This window comes from Phyllostomus hastatus, unplaced genomic scaffold (assembly GCF_019186645.2).
Source record: "Phyllostomus hastatus isolate PE091 unplaced genomic scaffold, TTU_PhHast_1.1 phas_scaffold_28, whole genome shotgun sequence".
Lineage (NCBI taxonomy): Eukaryota > Metazoa > Chordata > Mammalia > Chiroptera > Phyllostomidae > Phyllostomus > Phyllostomus hastatus.
In genome coordinates this window covers 6,137,523-6,159,749 of record NW_025334022.1, presented here as the reverse complement: position 1 = coordinate 6,159,749, position 22,227 = coordinate 6,137,523, and the positions used below count along the sequence as shown (strand labels likewise).

The following is a 22,227-nucleotide window of genomic DNA, read 5'->3' as shown; positions in this document are numbered from 1 at the left end:
ACCCCGGTCCTCTAGCTGGTGGCTTGCCACAAGTCCTGTCCACCTCGGCTGCCTGTCTCTGCCCTTCCTACCAGTCTGGATGAATGTTTCTTCTTTAGTACCTTGGTTGTTGGGCTTCCATACAGTTCAATTTTCTGGCAGCTCTGGCTATTTTTTGTTTTTAAATTTATTGTTGTCCTTCCTTTGGTTGTGGGAGGAGGCAAGATGTATCTACCTACACCTCCATCTTGGCCAGAAGTCATTTGTGTGCACTTTCTTACATTAAGTATAACTCAAAAAATTATAAAAATAAATTATGAAATTTTTAATTGACCTAATAAATTCTGCCTTTATGGAACTTACAGCCTAGATAGGAAAGACTGACAATAAACCAGTAAGTAAACAAACACAATATTTTTGGACACTTTTAACTTCTGCTTTGAAGTTAAAATAAGGTAATGAGATTGAGAATAGGATGGGGGAAGACAGAAAGGAGCAACTAAGATGGTCAAGGAAGGCCTCTGGGGAAGTGGCATTTGAACTGAGATGTTACTGATGAGAAGAAAAGATGCACCATTAAAGATGCATTCCTTGGCAGACCAGTGCAGCCACTGTGGAAAACAGTATGGAATTTCCTGTTCCAGCCAAGATGGAGGCATAGTAGACACACTGTGCCTCCTTGCACAACCAAAATAAAGACAACAACAATTTAGAAACAAAATAACAACCAGAACTGATAGAAAATTGAACTGTATGGAAGTCCGACAACCAAGGAGTTAAAATAGACACATTCAACCAGATCGATAGGTGGGGTGGAGTTTAGCGGCCAGGTGGAGAGGGGTCATCGCACAAAAAGCAGTGGCATCAGGTGTGCAGATGGTGGCTGGCAGACCTAGCAAGGTGGTGATTGTGAAGCGAGGCACAGCGCACAAGGCAGCTGGCTGACCAGGTGGTCCCACATTCGCATGCAGATAAACCAGGCAAAAGTGGGGAGCGAGAATTTCCTCAGAAAACTAAAAATGGATCTGCTTTCTGACCCGGCAATTCCACTGCTATGATTATACCCCAAGAACTCTGAAACACCAATTCAAAAGAATCTATGCACCTCAATGTTCATAGCAGCACAATTTATAATATCCAAGTGCTGGAAGTAACCTAAGTGCCCATCAGTAAATGAACGGATCAAAAACTATGTTACATTTACATGATGGAATACTATGCAGCAGAAAGAAAGAAGGATCTCCTACCATTTGTGACAGCATGGATGGAACTGGAGAGTTTTATGCTAAGTGAAACAAGCCAGGCATTGAAAGACAAATACCATATGATCTCACCTAGAAGTGGAATGTAATCAACAAAACAGAGAAGCAACCAGAATAGAACCAGAGACACTGAAATTAAGAACAAACTGACAGTAACCAGAGGGGAGATGGGAAGAGATAATGGAAGGAAAGGCTTTCAGGAACATCTATAAAGGACACATGGACAAAACCAAGGGTGGTGGGATCAAGGGTGGGAAGTGGGGATAGCTGGGGTAAGGGGGATTGGTAGGGGGGGAAATGGAGACAACTGTACTTGAACAACAATAAAAATAAGTTAAAAAAAGATGAATTTCTTGAATCATCTCTAGAATGAATAGCAGATCAAATGCAAAGGACTAAGATCATTAGACTCTGACAATGAGGAAGGAACAGTTTTGGAGGACTGGGAATGGCAGGGGGAAGCTTGAAACATAGAGAGAGGAAATGAGATAAATACCAATCTCATAGTTTTACCAAGGTCTGGTCCTGATCACAGTGCCTCCAGAGGAGTAGTCCCACCAGAAGAGCAAAATTAACATATCCATTGTCTCCATTCTTTTTTTTTCCAAGCCTGCTGGAGCTGCAACCCCTACCAGATCACATCTATTGATAGATCCTATAAAGAGCCAAGGGAAGAAGGACCCTTGTTTTTCTAGAGACTTGAGGTATTTCCATGAATGGACACCTTTTGGATCAAATATATGAGAATTTAGCAGATTCCTACTGAAATGCAGTCATTCATGGCCACTGTAGTCCTCCCCAGAGTTCTAAGAGCAGTTGGAAATAAGAGTAGGAGGTGATTTGAGAAGCTGTGAGAAGTACAGTATACTCCAACACATAAACATTTCAAGATATCTCTCCTTCCAGATACCATGAAATCTACAACTACAGCTTCCTTTCTTGGATTTCACCTTTAGATTGTCCTGAGTGATGCAGTATAAATATAAATACCCCAGAGGGGGAGTCATCTGAAGCAATGATTCAGATTCATCTGAAGCCCTGCTGATTCTATATAAAGTAATTTAATGCTTGCCTTTTTCTGTGACTTAAAAGGGCACTGTGGCACCACAACCTGAATGTACTTAACACCACTAAACTATATACTTTTAAAAATGGCTAAGATGGTAAATTTTATATTGTGTATATTTACCAAATTTAAATATATACTTATATACTTATATGTTTACATATCTGAGATATCTCTCTGTCTGCACTCTTTTCAGAAGAAGAAGCCAAGGCTACCAAGACCCTGTCCTCCTTCAAATTACAGCTCATGGGGTACTGATGGGCTAACCTGGTCCCATGTTCTGAAATCTTACACAGAAACAAGAGTTGCATTAATCACATTATTTGTCTTCCTGGACAGGCTGTATGTTGTGCCAAGTAACAAAAAGGGCTGAAAAGTGACTTCTCATCCAACCTCTTCTCTTAAAGCCATTTTGGTGGGTAGTTCAAGTTCACCTAAGGTTGACTATTGACCAATCTAACTTATTCACCCTTGGTGGTCCTCAATCATGCTCCTTGACCTTCACAGAACATTCTAGATTGCTCTACCCCCTACCTCCCTGCTAATGCCCACAGCCTGCTATTCTTTCCATTCATTCTCTTCTCTTATGTCCTCTCTCAGCCACTGACCTGTGTCTTCAAAGTTGAAACTTCAGTCCTAGTGGAGCCCTGAAAATACAGTACTATTGTCATAATTTGTTCAAGGCACTGTGGGCATATAGGTAAAGGGAAGTAGAATAGAATGGTGAGACAGTTATGCACAGATTCCTAATCATCCAAAATTCTGACAATAAGGGAAATAGACTCAGAAATTTGGGATCTAGTGGCTAAATCTCTGCAATCCTCTTCCTTCAGCAATGAAAGTAAACTTTACATAGTGAGGAATTTTCTCTTTCCCTCTTCTCCCACACAATGGCCCAAGGACACTCCCCCAAAGAAGGAAAATGGAAATATAAACTGAACACCTTATGCTTTTATAGCTGCTTTACTTCCACTACCCCTTTCTCATATGTTACCTCACTTGATCCTCAAATCCACACCACTGTGGAGATGGGCCCAGAGAGGTTAAGCAGTTAACTCTGAGAAAAAAGCTCATTAATTAGCAAAGCTAGTGCTGGACCCCTGTTGTCCTACTTCTAGTCTTATGCTTTCTCCAACAGCATGGCACATTTGCTTTAGCCTTTAGGCAAGATTGTTTGGAAAACATTTGTTTGTTGATACAAATCATGTGCAGATCTTTGGTTTCTAAAAGAGTTGGCAAATTGGAACAAAGATTGTAAATATAAACAAATGAAAAGACCCCATTTATGTCCCTCTAGAAAAGTTAATCAACAACGCAGAATTATATCTGTGATGGAAGAAAAGCTTTCATTTTTTTTCCACTGTCTATGAGTACTTCCAGACATTGGAACTCAAAACATCTAGTTCTGCTTTGTTGAAACCCTCAGGTTACAAGAAAAGAAGTGTGGGTCTTCTTCTTCATTAACATTATGGAGCAAAGATCTGAACCTGAAATGAAACAGGATCTGCTTACATAGAAAGGAGAAATACACTGCTTCATGGGTTGAAAAAAAAAGAATCACTCTTAATTTATTAGAATCACATTAAGGAGATGGACAACATTTTCCCAATTTGTACAGGAATACATTATCAAAACTAGGGGTTGGCCAAACACCTAGTTTTTCTTTCTTCTCATTATCTTTTGCTGATCACAATATGATCACTTCAATGCTGCTGACATCCACACTGGGTGGTAGTGTCCAGACTTCTGGGAAATTTCATCACAGTTACAAACACTGAATATGTGTGAAGAAAGCAACTGGCAATAAAGAAAATCATTCTTTCCAGGCTAGTTTACTCTTTTTCCCTGGGAGAATTCTGCAGCTATTCTTGCTACATGTTCTTTTTTTTTTTTAAGGAATTTTTTTAAAAAAATATTCTATTTGTATATTGTTAGAGAAAGGAGAAGGGAGAAAGAAAGGGAGAGAAACATCAATGTGTGGTTGCCTCTTGCATGCCACCTACTGGGGACCTGGCCTGCAACCCAAGCATGTGCCCTAGACTGGGAATTGAACCAGTGACCCTTTGGTTCACAGGCTGTCATTCAATCCACTGAGCCACAACAGCCAGGGCTCTTGCTACATGCTCTTAATGAGTAATCTAATCATCATAAAAACCCTAAAATATTTTTAAAATCAGGAATACTTTTTATTGCACAGCTGGGATATTTGTTTTCCACAGCTGGCACATTAGTGTTTTTTATGGCATTGTCCCAACTGCTACTAGCATGCTTCCTTCTTTCCTTCCTTCCTCTCTTCCTCCCTTTCTTCCTTTCTTCCTCCTCCCTTCCTTCAATACATTTTCAAATGTTTTTGAAAAAATTGTACTTCATTAATAAAACAATCTTGTGTCTCCAATTATGACAGATAAACGAGGAACATAGCTGTACCTGAAATACAACACTGCTGTAATTATCTGTCTCCCATTATGCCAGATACATGAGGGACACTGTTGTGCTTGAAATACATTGCTGGAGAATGGCCCCCCACAATGCACCCAGCATAGCTAAATATCTGTGCCCTCCCTCCACATCCTACTCAGGCCTCTGTGACTTTCTGGAGATGGTTTGACAGCATCCCCTCTCTTCCCATCATTGTCTGGGACTACTGTCCAATCCTTGGTCCCCACCTGCAAAGACAGGGGACTATCTGAAGGCTGAAACTAGAACTGGAGAGGAGCCAATGGAGCAAAGCTAGTATATCTTCAAGGAGTCAACCCTGGGAATGAAAGTGAGTTCATTTAACTTAGTAATAGCTCCAGTAAAATACCAGATGTGCTACAAAGTCAAAATCAATGTCTTGGATGAGGTTTGTATATTATCAATGCATTAAAGTGACCCATAATATCTTTGCCCTGCTGTTACTGAGAAATTAGCAGTATTTAAGCAAGCCAGCTTAGTGCTACAAGGTGATTTTGTGTGTTTCATGAAGCCCAAACTGCAATCATCAGGTACAAGCATTTAAGCCCTAAGCAGGCAAGTTTCTGATGACCTTGAGACAAAGATAGTAAATCAATATACATACATCTCTAACTTTACTAATCATTGGTAAAGATTGCTTAGTTCAAGAATCATCCCTCTGACTTAAGATTTATACTATTTGGTGGCTTTTTGTCTTTTAATAAGCTACTTTTTTGAGAGAGTTACAAAAGTGCTCTAAAGGTTAACTTTGATAATACCTATGATAGGCATGAGAACTTTTTATTTTTCAAGTGTATCCTGAAAAACAGAAAAAGGAAACTGGGAAATCCTTAGTTAGCATTGTGAAATCTGAAAGTGCCTCAGAATTAAGGAAAAAGAAGTAATAAAATCATTGTAACTTTTTAAACACTTTTAAAAATAACCAACTTGGCCATATAAACCTCTTCTTCACCTACAATCAGATCTATTCTATTGGAACTGGATATGTAGATAGAAATATCACCAAAATCCAACCCCCAAATCTAAACATCATTTCCAAAACAAATTTAAAAATTCTTCTCTAAATATTACTGAGTCTCAAGTCTGGGATCTTTGAGAGAAGAATCTTAGGTTATTGTTTAAACAACTTTTATTATCTGCCTCTGACATTTCCCAGGTTACAGAGCAGGAGACATCTGAGCTTTGTATTCTATGGATTAACCAGACAGCTGCCATAACAACTGAATCAATAGATGAGAAGCATTTAGAAGCATTAGGGTGATGCACCCACCAATGATTGCTCATGGCAGAGGACAGGTGGCAAAGCTACTAAAAATCAAGCAAGTTACCATTGGGGTAACAACTGAGTGCAAGAAAACCATACAGTCGGGTCATAGATCTTCCCTTCCATGTTGTGCCCCTCTCTTCCTTCAGTCGTCATTATGTCCATTTTTTCCCATAGGCTGGTCCTAGTGTTCTGGTAGCTCCTTGCTGAAAGAGGGAGGGAGGGAGGGAGGGAAATGATGTATATGGTCCCTTCATTTTCTTTGTCTCTGTTCCTAAGGTAACAGAAAGCTGGAGCTGTGCAGCCATCCTGGCAGTGATGGTAAGTCCATTGGCTCGGCAGAGTGAGCCCTTGGAGCAGCTGCTAGTAAGACAGCCCAAAGTTCTGATAGACTTCACTGCTCCATTACATTGCCAACTGTTGGATGTATTGGATTCAGTCCCCAGAGGGCTGGAGTGTGGGCTGTCTGAAGACTAGAGAGCAGAAGCCATTTATTGCAGTTGTGTGTGCGGGGGGGGCGGGGCGGGGAGGTGAAGGCATGGGGAAGAGGAGGGAGAAGAGGGAGAAACTGGTTGGGAGTAGGTAGGGTGGTGCTCCTTCCAGACAAGGTCTCCTGGCCTCTTATCACTGTCTAGGTCTCAGGTGAGGAGAACCCTGGAAGGGGAGGAAAGGAAAAGGCAGGGACCATGCCCATGCATAAGGGAGGTAATGAAGGCACCAGCAAGCTGCTGTTGTGGTTCTAGACCCCCTGGGTGCCCTGGGCAAGGGTGGGCAGCCTCCTGATTGCGAGCTGGCAGCGGCCTTCAGCCGGCGGTTTGGTAGCAATCTCAGCAGCTAGGGCCAGGATGCCTCCCGAAGCCCACTGGTGTTGGGGGGAGGGTTGGGATGGCTCATCCTTGGCCTCCACAAGCTTGTGAGAGCAGGTGTAGGCCAAGATGAGGCCTCCAGCCAGACAGGAGTAGAAGATTATGATGAGCAGAATGTAGACATAGTCGTTGACACCCTTGACATGGTTCACCTCATGGCCCAGGGAGGGGTTAGGAATGACCCCTAACCCCATGTTGTGTCAGGTGCCCGCGCCCAGGCTACTGGTGTTGCCCAGATGATACAGTTCCAGCAGCAGGCAACTCAGGAGGGTTCACAGTCGCTGGCTCTCACTGTAGTTCCTGGTTGTTCGGGAGTGACAAGGCGGGTCCAGGACGCTGCTAACCTTTCCCCCTAGGCGAGGAGAAGGAAGTAAGAGATGGTGACCTTACCCAGCTCTCCCACTGGCTGTGCAGTGGCTGGGGCCACCAACCACACAGGCCTCATTATCCACGTACCCCTGCCCCTCCACGTACCTCCAGGCCCTACTGGCCCAGATACAGCATCTGCCCCCTCAAGGCAGGCCCTGTGTAGGGGTTAGTTCTGCTCTTCAGTAAAGCATTAGCTGGGACTGCTTGTCCTCATCTTATGGCAATTACTTTCATAGACAAGGACCCTAGCCTAATTGTTTAGCTCCCAATCCTTCCCTCAGCAGAGCAGAGCATCTTATTGAGAAGACACTCAGACCAAATTCTGTGACCAAATGGTCAGGCATTTGCAAGAAGAGGAAAGCAGAATAGGACTCCTAGGTCTTCCAAACAGGTTTCCGATAATGTACCAACCTCCTTGGAAATACCCCTGCTCTGATCTCCTGTCACATTTTTGGAGCTGCCCATATATCTTAACTTGTGAGTGCACCATCCATGATTGACCCCATTTTTCCAAGGTAAGCCATCTTCCCAGAAAGGAAACCAAGTTCTTCCATTAAAAAAAGCAGGGACACTAAAAGGGCCCTTTGACTACACTTGCTACATGTCTTAGTGTCTGAAAAAAGCCAATTCTAGAAAATATACTCAGCCCCACACTCTCATCCAGTTAGGCCAGCACCCAGATCTGTGCATCTCCAGGACTTGGTGATGGGTGTAGGCCCTGCTGGCTTGTATGGCAGCCATTTTTTCCTCAGAGGGAATCTTCTTTTAAGGGGAAATAAGGCACTAAGACAAAGGTCAATCCACAGTATATCAAACTGGAAACAGATTTGGCTTCACCAGGGAAAAGTCCTCAAAGCATTGACTTATAACCAGTAAGTATAAAAAAAAAAATGAGGTGGTTCTGGTTAGATCTGGTTGTAAGTGGTTGCCAAGTGAGAATAGAAAGAATGAAAGAAAAATAGCCCTGGCTGGTGTGGCTCAGTGTATTGTGGCCTGTGAACCAAAGGGTCGCTGGTTCGATTCCCAGTCAGGATGTAACAAGGTACAGCCAGGGCCCCCCAAATGGGGGATTTGTAATGGGGTCCAGAACTTGAGGTGTTGGGAAATATGGAATATCCCCACACCCACAAGTCTGGCTGTGGGATGGGACACATGGAGCAGGGCCACTGAAAGTTACTTTGCATATCAATAACAGCAGACTAATCTTTATATCTATATGTAAAAATGGTTATTTTGCATATTAACAAGTCTAGCTACGGAGATGGAAGTGACTTGGACCAGTGATGTAGCTGGGAGGCGGGTCCCTTTACAGTGCTTGTATGAGAGCTTGGAGATGGTTCACTCCACATCCTGGGGCCATGCACCTGCCCAAACTAACTATGGCAGCCAAGAAAGGCAGAAACTGTGGGAGTGCTGGCAGGTGTAGCCAATTGTGGGAGGAGTCAGAAATGGGATTACAGAGAAAGATCTCCGCCAGGATTTAAACCTAGGCTCAGCAGCCTTGCGGTGGCTAACCACACAGTTTTGGGAATGGAGAGGAGGTTCCCTTGACTATGAGGCTTAGGAAGCAGGAAATCAGGATGTAGCAGCCATGCAGAGCTCTCTCAGTGGTTTGAAAGAATGCAGGACAATGCAGAACTATGTGGGAGGACAATGTGAGACCATGCAGGAAGAAGGATGAAAGGACTCTCACTGGTGGGCCATGAGGAGATGCCATGTGGTTTTGCATTAAGAACTGGAGAACGCAGCGGCATAACAGCTGATGCTGCTGAGGACTGAGGGAGACCCACCCAGCTGAGCACGGATTTCTGGGAGGAACCAGGAGCTTAGCAGAGCTACAGACTTCTATTTCTTTTTCCTGAGATATGGTACCCCCAACTGGCCTGGTTGGGCAAAGAGGGGAAGGCAGGGCTATGTGCATTTGTGGGTGTTTTAGGGGACTTTGGGACTTTAACAGTGACATTCTGCCATTCTAAACCTGTATAACTTTTGAATAAACAATTCCTTTTCTTTTTACCAAACTCTGGCATTGAGAGCCACAGTTCCTACCTGGTGGCAGGCAAGACAAACCTAAAACAGAAAGACTCCAGGGGAGGGGGCTTGTTTCGGTAACAGTACCTTGGCCCCCCATGGGTTCATTCATTAACAAGGGCACATACCTGGGTTGCAGGCCAGGTCCCCGGTGGGGGGACGCATGTGAGGCAACACACATTGATGTTTCAATAAATAATCTTTTTTAAAAAGAAAAGAAAAATATCCACCATTGCGCACACCTTGAAAATCAAGCTGACTGTTTCAGACCATGAAGTCCAAGGGTCATTCAATCTGCAGGTGCCATGGTTTAAAAAGGAAGTTTTCTGGTGCCTCCACCTACCATGCTCTTGGGGGCTACAGCCTTATCTTGTTGGGGTGTTTGGTTGGCAAACTATTCACGGTCTCAAACAGAGCCTTTCTTACTTAATAGCTTTTACATAGGTCTCAGAGACATTCCACATGACCCTGACCACTGGCTCCCTCCTAATCACCTTGCCTTGATGTCCTCACACAGGAGGGGCTCAAGAAAGGATTGTTAAAATGACTTGGCATTACAAATGCCAGAGGACACAGACAGGAAATTCTCAAAGCACTGCCAACCTAGGAATAGGACTGTTAAGCTAAAAGACTGCTCTCCATGTGTTAAAACATGCCCACAGATTTTTGGGGGAGGGCATGTGGATAAAGAAACCCCTTCACTGTAGCATCAAAATAATCACTTAAACTTGTAGTTTCAATGGCTTGTGAGCTAGTGCGATTATTCCCATTTTCAGAAGAGGAGACAAGTTCAAGTGGTTAAGTAGCAGGCCTAGAATGATAAAATTTGACCTTGTCCTTCTTAGTCCTAACATATCACTCTGAGCTTCTTATATTTCCCCACCTCTTCTCTGGAACATTCTAGAGTCCAGAACTTTCTGCCAAAACTGTTCTCTGTAAGTAAGTTCAATAACAAACCTCTGGGCTAAATTCAAGGGTCTCTGCTCTGTTTGCATCTTTGACCTCAAAGATGAATTTGATACCATCAACCACCTACCTCTTCCTATAACTGTCCTGCCATTGGCTCTCATGGCATTGCATTCTTAGTTTTGTCCTTTTATTTCTCTAACCCATCATTCTCTGTCTCCTTCGCTGGCTCCTTTTCTTTCCTCATCCCATTAACTGTTGGAATTCCTGAAGACTCAGTCAGTCCTCAGCTATTCTCTCTTAAAATCCATTTCCTTGGAAAGTATCACCTTACGTGGTTTCCACTACCACCTGGCATATATTTAGGCAAATTTAAATCTCTAGCTCTGATTCTTCCTTGGTAACATCTCTCAGATCTATCCGCTTCTTTTCTCGTTTTATTGCTGGAAGCTTAATGCAAGTTCTCATTACCTCAGGTCAAATATGCAAACTGAGAGTCTCCTGGCAGCTCTCCCTGCCTACAACCCAAGCTATCCTCCTATGGCTAGAATAATTCTCCTCCAACACCACTTCCATCAATTTGCCTGTTGTTCAGAAACAAAGAGACGCTCCGCATTGCTTCTTTAATGGAATCCCATCTTCTTTGGTGGGCCTTAAGTCCTCACCACCAATAGACACCATCTCCTCCCCTTTGCAATTGAAAAACAGCATATTCCAAGAGTTGCTTTCCAATACTCTGTGCCTTTTGCCTTCTTCAGAATTTACTGACTAAAGGAAGCCTTGATTTAAACTTTTTTTGTGTTCTCCGAGTTTCACCCCTGTTGGTAGTACCCAACTGTGCCTGTAGCATTCAATGTGGAAAATTTGGAAAAACAGAAAAACATCAAGAAAAAATTGCCAGTACTGCACACATCTGCTGCATGCATATACACAAACACAGAGACACACACATCTTACACATAATTTCATAGTCTATTTTTTCACTTAATGTGAATTTTATTCTATGTCAATTACTATTTTTATAATATAATTTTATTGTCTACACAGTATGCCAGACTATGGATCTACCATTATGTATTTAAATTACCTCTTATTGTAAGATTTTGGTTATTTCTGTGATCTTGCTATTAAAAATAATGTTTTAATGAATATGTACAAAGCTAACTCTTATTCCAATAAAATAAGTAATACCAGAGAGAAAGCACATTGCTAATTTACAGAAGACTGACATGGGAAATGGGAGATGTAGAGAAGGAAGTGGAAATAGGAATGGAGAATAGTTATAAAAATTAAAAAGGCCCAATCCTCAAGAAAAAACAACTTTGTGAGTGTGAATATTGTAGCTTTTTTTTTTTTCATGCAAGGGGCTACTAAGTGTCCCTTCAAATCCCAGTCCCAGGCCACAACTGAATGGCTGAGATGCCAATGGCTGGAGATCCCCTTATCTCCATCATACTTAATGTAACTGCAAATCCATCGGACAAGGACTTGTATCCTTACCCATCCATCCCCATTCTACACCTACCCCATTGCTATCAAATAATTATCTGTTTAACCATCTTCAGAACTCATTTATTTCCTGAATGGTAATCAAATGTGTTAACAAAGGGAAGTAATTTATAATAATGTATTTAGACTTTGAAAATGCCTTGGAAAAAGTCTGTTCCATGCCAAGGTTATCTTCAAAGTATAACTGAGATGCCACAAGCTATGAAATGCTTTCACCATTCTTGAGACTGAGTGCTTCCTGCCAATAGTGCAGCTCCATGGAAGTTGGTTGAATTGAATTGAGTTGAGTTGGGCTGGTTGCCAAAGGATGGCCACATATGGTAAGCACTGTTGGAGTCCAGGACACTGCCAAAGCCACAATGGGCTTTGAGAGAGAGGTGGAAAGAAGCCTCATGAAGCATTAACTACAGACTGAGAGTCATTCATTTATTCATTTAACAAATATTTATTGCATGTTACACTGTGCAAAGCACTATGCTGAGTCCTAGAGACACATTGGTGAACAAGTTCCATTGGTGAACTGTCTGTGCCTATATAACTCTCACAGTCAGTTCTTTGTGAACTGGGGAAAAGTAGGGAGTGCCACAATTTTCCAGATGAGCAGTGAACATAGAGGCCAACTAGAATTCTGGTTTGGAGAGAATTTCAACTCTGGACTTAGGCTTTAAACACTAGAGTCCAAAGCCTTGTTTTAAAAAAGGATGATCCCAAGTAGTCTGAGTTCGTTGTTGTTGCAACCCACCCTACCTGCTCTTAACAGCAACACTTTGAGGGTGTGGGCTGCCACAAGCCACCACAGCAATTCCATTCTCAAAAGACAGAAAAGAGTAAGTTGGACAGTTCCTGGGTCCAACTGGGGCTTCCTGTTTGTTCCACAGGAATATGTGCAGTATTTTCAGGAGACTGGGGTTTGATAAAGATCACAATATTTGTGAGTTGGAATGGACTTCAGGGGCCTCAAGTACCTACCTTAAAGACTTCTTGGAGTTCTTGGTGAACTTATGATGAAGTCCCCCTATACCTAGACCACATACTGAAACATCAAGTATGGTCTCTGATCTCCTTTATCAAATACTTAGTATGTGTTAGACATATTATGTACATTATAGTAGTTAACTTTATGACAATCCTATGAGGTAGGTAAGGTTGATATAAAAATATTTAACATCAGTATGTCTTGGGTATGGAGCAATCAGAATAAATACTGGCTGTAAACAACCCATATAGCCTTACGGAGTCACAACATTGGGGTAAAGTAGGAGAGTGTCACAGACTAAATAGCTTCCTATTTCCCAGACAATGAACTCAAGCTCTTGTCTCCTTAAGCTTCTGAGCTTTCCTGGGTCATTTGGAACTTCCCTCCTCCCGATAGATGTTTCCACCTGCTCCCTATGCTCATTGCAGTTAAGTGAGAAGTTCCCTTTGCCTGGCAATCCCTCTAAAGCAATAATATGTATGTATTGCAGCCACCCCTTTCTCCCAGCATTTTATTAAGGATGTCACTTACTGGTTCAAAATTCTTGAACGGGTAGGCCAAATTATCACCTTAGTGTGGCCTTCAAGACACCCTGCTCTTACTTGAAGATGCCTGCTGGTAATATTTGCAGCAATAACTACACAGCGTGCCTTCAATGCCAGACACTTTTCTTTACAAATTATTTTTATTGAGATAGAATTGACATATGACATTGTGTAAGTTTGAGATGTATATGTTGATTTGATAGATTTTATATGGCAATATAATTATCACCATAGCATTAGCTAACACATCTATTTTGTCACATACTTATCATTTCTTTTTTAGTTAGGATAATTAAGATACTTTCAACTGGATGAAATTTCACTTTCCTTAGCAACCCCACAACATAACAGTGACAGAGATGTGCTTCTCAGATGGTCCTTATAATCTATATTATAGATATATATAGATTATATATAGATTATATATAATATAGATTATAGATTATAATATAATCTATATAATCTATTTGAGGGCAAGTGTTGTGTTCATTTTTATATCCTTAACCTAGCTTGGCACAGTACCTGGCTTATAGTAGGTTCTCAGACAATATTTACTGAGGTCTGAGGTCTGCCTTGCTTCAATGAAGCCTTTCAACTTAGAAAATTACTTGTTCTGTGCAAGATGTGGAACTCTGTGGTTACATTTTCTCCAAAATATTTATTATATAAAATATCAAACATAAAATTGAAAGAATTTTATAGTGAACATCTTGTTACTTACTAGCTAGATTCTGCCATTAAGGTTTTCCTATACTGGCTTTATCCATCCCTCACCTATCCACCTCTCCATCCATTTATCTATCCATTGTCTTTTCTTCTTTTTAAATTTGCAGACATCAATACATTTCACTCCTAAGCACTTTCCATACACCTATCCTTAACTAGAGCTCAGTATTTGCTTTTTATTCGTTATTCCTTTTGATGTAAAATATATGTACCATGAAATATGTAAATACAAGTTGTATATTTGCTGACTGTTGACAAATACAACTGTGTAACTTAAACACCTACTAAGATATAAAACACTATCACCACTCAAGAAAGTCTCCTCTTGTCCCTTCCCAGGTAATCTTCTCCCTTCACCCTTAGAGACTACCAGTGTTCTAAATTTTTTCATCCTTGATTAGTTTTGCCTGTCGTAGAAATTCACATAAATGGAATTGTATAGTATGAACTGTTTTGTATAAGAATTCTTTTACTCAGTCTAACATCTTTAAGAATCATCCATCGTTGCAAGTATCAGTAGTTTGTTGCTTTTAATTGCTGAGTAGTACTTCATTGTAAGATGATACCAGTCTGATCATTTACTATATTATCCATTTTCCTGCTGATAGACACTTGGTTTCTGGTTATTGAAAATAAAGCTGACATGAATTTTCTCATTCAGATCCTTTGGGGAATATATGTTTTCCTTTTTCCTATATAAATATTTAGGAGTGGGAATGCAGGGTCACTGGGAAGATGTAGTTTAGTTTTATAAGATGCCAAACCTTTTTCCAAAGTTACTGCATCTTTTTGTACTTCTACCAACAATGTCTGAGGATTCCAGTTATTTGTAGTTACTTTTGCAGCTCTCTCTTCATTGCATACTTATCCTTATTGTGTACCCATGAAATATTTACCCTAATACTTATAAAACAGGAAGCCCTGACTGAGGTTTATTACCTAAAGCCTCCTTCCTACGGTACTATTAAATGTATACCTTAATTCTAGATAAAGTTGTTAAAATGTGATCATCATCTTTATATGATAATAGCTTTTACTGAAAGCTTATGTGTACCAAGCACTGTGTTAGCACTTCATATGCATTTTCTCAGTTCTTATAAGAATGCTGTGAGGTAGGTACAATATGATTCGTACTACACAGATGAGGAAACTGAGGCCCAGAGAGGTTAGGTAAGTTGCCCAAAGTCATGTAGCTTGTAGGTGCCCAAGCTGAGACTTGAACTAGGGTCCATAATCTTTATTACCACCACTCTATAATCCTTCTGTATGACGTCCTTTGTATAGATTCCAGCATAAAAATAACAAACAAACAGCATCTCTGTTGTATGACTCACCTGACCCCCTTATTTTCCAGCTGAGAATATGGAGGTCCAGTAAAGAGAAGGACCTGAAGTCCCCCATTAGTTAATAGCAAAGCCATCAAAATCCAAGTCTCCTGACTCCCAGTCAGGAAACCTTTCCATGTCACTGCACATCCTCCTTCAATGCTTTGGGAAGTTCAAATTTTAATTTTAGCTTGTAAATGGTGACAAGAATCTGAGAATCATTTTGAGATCTTTGAAAGAAGTGCATGAATCTAAAAGGGTTTGCGGTCGCCCACAGACACAGACAACAATGTGGTAAAACCAGAGGAAATAGAGGGCAGGGACTGGGTGGAGGCAGGCATGGGAGGTGATGGAGGGGTGATGGGGTGGAATGGGGACACTCATAATAGTGTCAACCATAAAAATAAAGAAAAAATAAAAATAAAAGGGTTTGGAGCCAAAACGTAAGGTCATAAATTAAACTGTAAAATTTGTGTCAATTCATGGCTGAGCATTATCTTGAAACCATTTCTCTCACCAACTCAGCCTTCTCTGGAGAGGGAAAGAAAACAACATGACACTTGGGGTGTTCTGTGGGAAAAGAACAGGAACGAAAAAATCATGAGGGCACTTTTCCCTTGGACTCCCACAGTGCCATCTGGTGGAAATCTTGGGCTTTTGTTTTTCTTCATTCATAATGTTTTTCTAGGTTGGGGATACACATTAGACTTTCTTAGGCCATGATGGAGTGAACATTCTAGGGTGCCGGGCCTACCCATACCATTACACCACCATGTGATAAAGGTCCTATTAGAGGCACATAGAACATGGTGCTTATGAGCAGCAGCTCCAGCCTTAAACAAACTTGCATTTTAGTTCTGCCTTGGCCACCTACCAGCTGTTACCTTGAGTAAAGAAACTCAACTTCTCTGTGCCCCAGTTCCTTCTTCTGTGAAAGAGATAATAATAAATGCTTATAAGATTTCTGTGGCAAGGATTGAATAAGATAATGCTTGTAAAGCACCTAGCATAATGCCTTGAGCATATTAAATGCTCTGTCAGGTGTGGTTATTTTATCACTAACAATAAGCAGGCAGTGCTATGGGTCCCAGAGGGGGGCACTTAACTCAATTTTAGAGAGCTCAGACAGCTGTCCGTAAGGATATGACACTTAAGGCATTTTGTAAATAAACACTTTGGACCCTTTTCTCCACGTGGAAAGCTACATGAAGAACATATGGGCAGACTTCTGGCCAAGATGGAGGCATGGGTAGACGCACTGTGCCTCCTCACACAACCAAAAAAACACACAATTTATAAATAAAAAAACAACCAGAACTGACAGAAAATCAAACTGTATGGAAGTCCGACAACCAAGGAGTTAAAGAAGACACACTCATCTAGACCAGTAGGAGGGGCGGTGATGGGCACAGGGAGAGGACTCTCAAGAAGGTGGTGGCTGGTGGACCCAGCACTGGATTGTGGAGCAGGGCACACAAGGCTGCACCTGGCCGGCAAGGCTATGGCAGCAGCTGCTGGAGCTGGCGGTCCCACATGCACAGGCAGATAAACCGGGAGGAACAAATGGGGAGTGAGACAGACCTTACAACCCGGAGTCCCAGAATGGGGAAATAAAGCCTCAAACCACTGATTAAAACACCTGTGGGGGTTGAGGCGGCAGCGGGAGAAACTCCCAGCTTCACAGGAGAGTTCGTGGGTCTAGAGACCCACAGGGTCCTAGAATGTATACAAGCCCACCCACCCAGGAATCAGCACCAGAAGGGCCCAATTTTCTTGTGGGTAGTGGGGTAAGTGACTGAAAGCCAGCAGAGAGCAGAGCAAGTGCCATTGTTCCCTCAGACCCCTTCCCCACATACAGTGTCACAACACAGCGACTGGGTTACCCCACCCTGGTAAATACCTAAGGCTCTGCCCCTTACTACGTAACAGGTGCCCTGAGAAAAAGAAAAATGGCCCAAATGAAAAGAACAGATCAAAGCTCCAGAAAAAATACAACTAAGCGACGAAGAGATAGCCAACCTATCAGATGCACAGTTCAAAACACTGGTAATCAGGATGCTCATAGAATTGGTTGAATTTGGTCGCAAATTAGATGAAAAAATGAAAGCTATGCTAAGTGAAATAAAGGAAAATATACAGGAAACCAACAGTGTGTATTGTAATCATTTACAAAGACAGAGGCAACATTTTAAAACACACACACACAGATCCACCACCTCCCTCACTCACACCACCCACCTCACCCCAGCAAAAGATTGAAGCAGAAAAAACTGCTTCATGCATGATGAATACAGAAACAACCCCCTCCCCAGAAAACTTGGAACATAGAACATCATTTAAAACAAAAACAAAACACCTTGGGACAGTGAAATTACATGAAACCTGGTGGTGATGGACCTTATGTCTTCGGCCATTCATCTTCCCCTTTTTGCAAAGGACATCTTTTCTTAAAGTCCAGTCTTTCTTAATAAAAGGGAAGAAACTAAACTTAAGAGGGCGAAACAGTGTTATGAGATTTGTCTGTGGCTACAAAACTAGTGGTGGAATGAGTCCCGGTTTGCTCACCTCTAAAACCAGAACTCTTACTACAGTCTTCAGTGACAGCCAATCATTCCTTTAAGGCCCTGAGTGTGCTAGTCAATACATTGAACAACCTGAGTGATGAATGCTGTCTGGATACAACGATGATGATAGCTAACATAAGCTTGCTGTTTTAAACACTTTCTGTGGATTGACTCATGTTATCTCATAACCATCGTATGAGCTAGGTCCTATTATCAGTCAACCCCACTTTTCCAGATGGAGAAATGCTGCTGAGGGATGATAAGTCACTTGCCCAAAGTCACAAAGCTACTAAATGGCAAAGCCAGGAAACAGATTAAGGCAGTCTGTTTACAGAGCTCTAACACTATTTTATATATACCCTCATATAACTCAGATAAATGAATTTTTCCATAAATTTTAATAAGATAAGCCCTGACCAGTGTAGCTCAGTTGGTCAGGTGCTGTACTATAAAGTGGAAAGTCACCAGTGGTTCGATTCTCAGTCAGGGTACATGCCATGATTAATGTTTGTCTCCCTCTTTCTCACTCCCTTTCCCTCTAAAAATAAATAAATACAATCTAAAAAAATTAGATGAAATACAAAAGTCATCATTTATTAACAGCTACTAATAATCCACACAACATGACTATGTTTTGTCCCATGTTATCAGTGTTAAAGGGGTTCTACCCTATTAACTGCATCAAAGTAACAGCTTTGGGTTCAAACACTACAAATTGGAATGTGGATGGATCTTACAAAATCCAAGTTAACTGCTTAATGCAATTCTGTAAACTTAAATATGAGTGCTTTAAAATATATGTATTTAAAGTTTGGCTAATATTCTTCAAACTTGCAGATTTTATCTCAATGCATAAATAAGCACAAATTAGCTTGACAACATGGGTGACTTTATTTCTTAAGATACAAGTGTAAACTTAAAAACAAGAACAGCTTTTCATCAATAAACATAGAAATCAAAGTAACAATCCTGTAATCATGCACTTAAACATAAAGTACAAATATGAATACATTCTAATTTGTAACTACATTTGAAAATTAAAATATTTATTTCCAAATCCCAAATACCACACAGTCTTTAACCTGTTTTCATTTTACCTCAGAAACATCTGTCCTACGCTACCAAGAAAATATAGGTGAGGATTATTCATCAGTCTTTGTGACCAAAGAAGTATGACTTCCCTTAACTTCTGACTTTTTCAGTCATTCACCTGTATCTCAGTTCTGAAAAGCCATACAATTCTAGAAAAAAAAATCAATACAAATATCAAGGAGGCAAGATACTTCAATGTAATTAAAGCAAAGGTCACAAGTGATCAACTTAGAAATGTACATAACTAGTAAATTTTTAAAGCACACTTCATTTCAATGGCTGACATTTAGTAACAACAGTGAGTGATTTAAACATGTATAAAAATGTAGGATCAAAATCTTTAGGCTCAATTATTCAAAAAGTCACTATGAATATGGAAAGATCTGTCCACATAAATATGTGTATTTCCTAATGAAAAATCAGGGACATTAGCATCTCCCTGGTCCCTTGACAATATCTGGATTTTCGCAAAGAATTAGCAGCACCCAACCTTAAGTGTTAATAACGTGTTTCTAAAGGACCTATACAACAGATTAGTTGGCAGTGTTCTAGCTTTCGAGAGATGGAAGTGGGTGGGGTGCAAATATCTAAATATGCGTGCACTTGCACATTTAAAATCACCATTCCAAAGGTGGGAATATGTCACATATTGAAAAAGTCTAAAGCAATCATCCTTAAAGGATTAACAATGGGCCAAGAATAGTAGAAGCGGAATAGTAGTCTACCTGATAACAACAGTTTGTCACTCCTCAAAGGCAAGTTGGGAAGAATGAGAACACTCACATGTACATAAGTGCATGGAGAACTTGACTCAAATTTTACATTGCAGAACACTGAACAGTAATCTCTACAAAAACCTTCATTCTTGCTTATAATAAGACCAGATGAATTTTCCTTTTTTACCACCATATACATAACATTTAAATATTTTCCTTAAAAATATCTTAGAGCAAAAAGAATGCATTTTGTTGCAGTGGTGGCCCACATCTGTACAAAGCAATAAAAGCAATATATATATATATATATATATACACACACATATCTGTATGTATGTATGTATATATATATATAAAATGATTAAGAAAAAAGTGCAAAGAGTAACAGTATTAAGAATGTTTGCTGTTTACAGTAACTATGGTTCAAGTGTGAATATTTATCAGGAATATATAATCCCTGATTTTAATTAAAGATTCAAAAAGAAGCCCATACACTGAGTTACTGCACAAGTATGAGTCCTTATTAAGTAATTTCCTTTCTCATTGTCCAGTTTCTAAAGTCTTTTCACAAACAGGAAAAAAGTGTAAAAGTGTGTTTGTCCCTTTAACTTCCCCAAACTCATCCACGTTATTTAATCATTCATAGGTTCAAACAAGATATTGGGGAAGTCATTCATCATAACCCGTTTTGCTAAAATTAAAGCAAAATGAAAGGTTTTCTGAAATCCAAGCTATTGCTCAAGAATCCAATCAGCAACTGCAAACAGATCTTAACTTACAAGTATAATTTAATATAAGCACATTTTAAAATCAGTTCCTGTTATCAAAGACAAATTCAGAGTCCAAATCTTTCCCAGGTTCAGTGCTGTGCAAGGGTCATAATTCTAAATACGATTGCCTCACCTTTTCTAACAGAGAAAAAATGCTTCCTATTAAAATTTGATTCACTTTCTGTCATTTTACTCTTGGTCTCAGCCTTACATTTTGAACAGAGAAAGACAATTTTCAACATTTTTTTCAAATGTACTTAAGTACTCTTAAGTCATTCAAATAATTACAGTTACTGATTTTAGACTTCCAAGTTTCAAAAAAAGCAGTTCAATTTCTCTTCAAATATATTACTAGATATTTTTGGTGTGTCTGTGTCATTTTATTCTTCCTTCAGGCACTGTAATGATTCACAATAAACAATAATTCTATGTCTAACCTATGCAACAATTATGAATCCTAAAATGGTTCCCAAGGTGTTGATTCTCTTATTATGATTGAATTTTCCCTTCAGGATAAATGGTTGGAAGAGAATTTTAAAGGCCTGTAGCACTTCTGCATTGAGTAGTGTTAATATATATTTTTGTCATGCTTATTATTTTTAAACTTCTTCTGAACTAGAAAGACAACAGACATCCGAAGCTGCAAAATTCCCTCAAACTACATTCTATTCTAATTCCAATTTATTTTGTTCTACATTAAATATTTTTATCATAAAAACAAAGTATCTTAGGCTAATTTTTAAAAACAGAATTTTTACTCTAAAATTAAGAACAACACAGCTAAAGGGAAATAACTTTTCAATTTCAGCTTCACTAGAACTATGCAAAACTAAGTTAAATTTGACTCAACAATTATTTTAATCACTTTTGGTTTTTTATTTCCATATCTTTAGAAAGATATACTTTACATTGTAACAGATAGCTCAACAAGGCTTAAAATTCTAGAACTGAAAAACCATGAGGCCCCCTTCTGCACAACTGTCAAGAGAGGAAGCAGCATTTTATTTGCCCCCATACATTCGCTCAATGTCTTTGAGGTAATGGTTCTTCAGTTCCTTCCTTTTCAGTTTGAAAGCATCAGTGACCAAACCAGTTTCAGGGGTCCATGGCTCTGGGCTTAAGCAAACCTTGATTGGAATTTCAAAACGTTCCAGCTTCACTGAAAAGAGGAGGAAGGTGGGGGAGGAGTGGGGAGGGCAGGAGAGAAACAATGAAAGATTAATTCTTCAGGATTTAACCAGATGGTGCAGGTGATGAGGTAAACTTAATTGTATGTTAGTTAATTAATGATACCACTATCTTACAATTTCAGTTTATATTTCTCAAAGCATATACAAATTGCTTCAGTTGGATAGTTTTGGTCTATGTAGCTTTTATTCTAATATATGTATAGACATCCTCTCTCTTCAAAGTCTTTCTACTTGTCATTCCCTCTGCGTGGAATGCACACCTTGCTTTCTTACTTCATCCAGGTGTCCACTCAAATGCTGCCTCCTCAGAGCGGACTTCCCTGATCACTCATAGCAAAACCCAAGTCCCTTTGTCTCTCTGTATCCTCTTATACTATATTTTCTTCAAAAAAATTACCACCCAATGTATCATATATTTGTCTTGGCTGTTAGAATGTAAGCTCCATGAAAGCAGGGTTTTTGCTTTGTTTACTTACATCCATAGGGCTACATTGAGAGCCTCCAATAAATGTATACAGATTTACTAATTCATTCTACAGAAAATTAAGCCTCTAGACAACTTTTTCATTACCTTTATTATACGTCGAAATCAGAATCAAAGAGGGTTGTGAATT

At 40.1% G+C, this 22,227-nt stretch overlaps 2 protein-coding genes across 11 annotated transcripts in view; both read right to left on the bottom strand.

The window, feature by feature from the left end:
* Positions 1 to 6,767: 6,767 nt before the first annotated feature.
* On the bottom strand, positions 6,768 to 9,459 carry KCNE5 (potassium voltage-gated channel subfamily E regulatory subunit 5). The gene is given in 2 exon segments (XM_045817455.1): positions 6,768 to 7,246; positions 9,423 to 9,459. Coding segments are annotated over 2 exon segments (516 nt in total).
* A 9,253-nt stretch (positions 9,460 to 18,712) lies between these two features.
* The window catches only part of ACSL4 (acyl-CoA synthetase long chain family member 4), a 96,357-nt gene continuing 92,842 nt past the window's right edge, over positions 18,713 to 22,227 (bottom strand). For all 10 annotated transcript variants that reach the window (XM_045817535.1, XM_045817536.1, XM_045817538.1 and 7 more), the window contains one exon: positions 18,713 to 21,582. In XM_045817535.1, the coding sequence (XP_045673491.1) occupies positions 21,425 to 21,582 (158 nt within the window). In that variant the 3' untranslated portion in view covers positions 18,713 to 21,424. The remainder of the gene's footprint in view (positions 21,583 to 22,227) is intronic.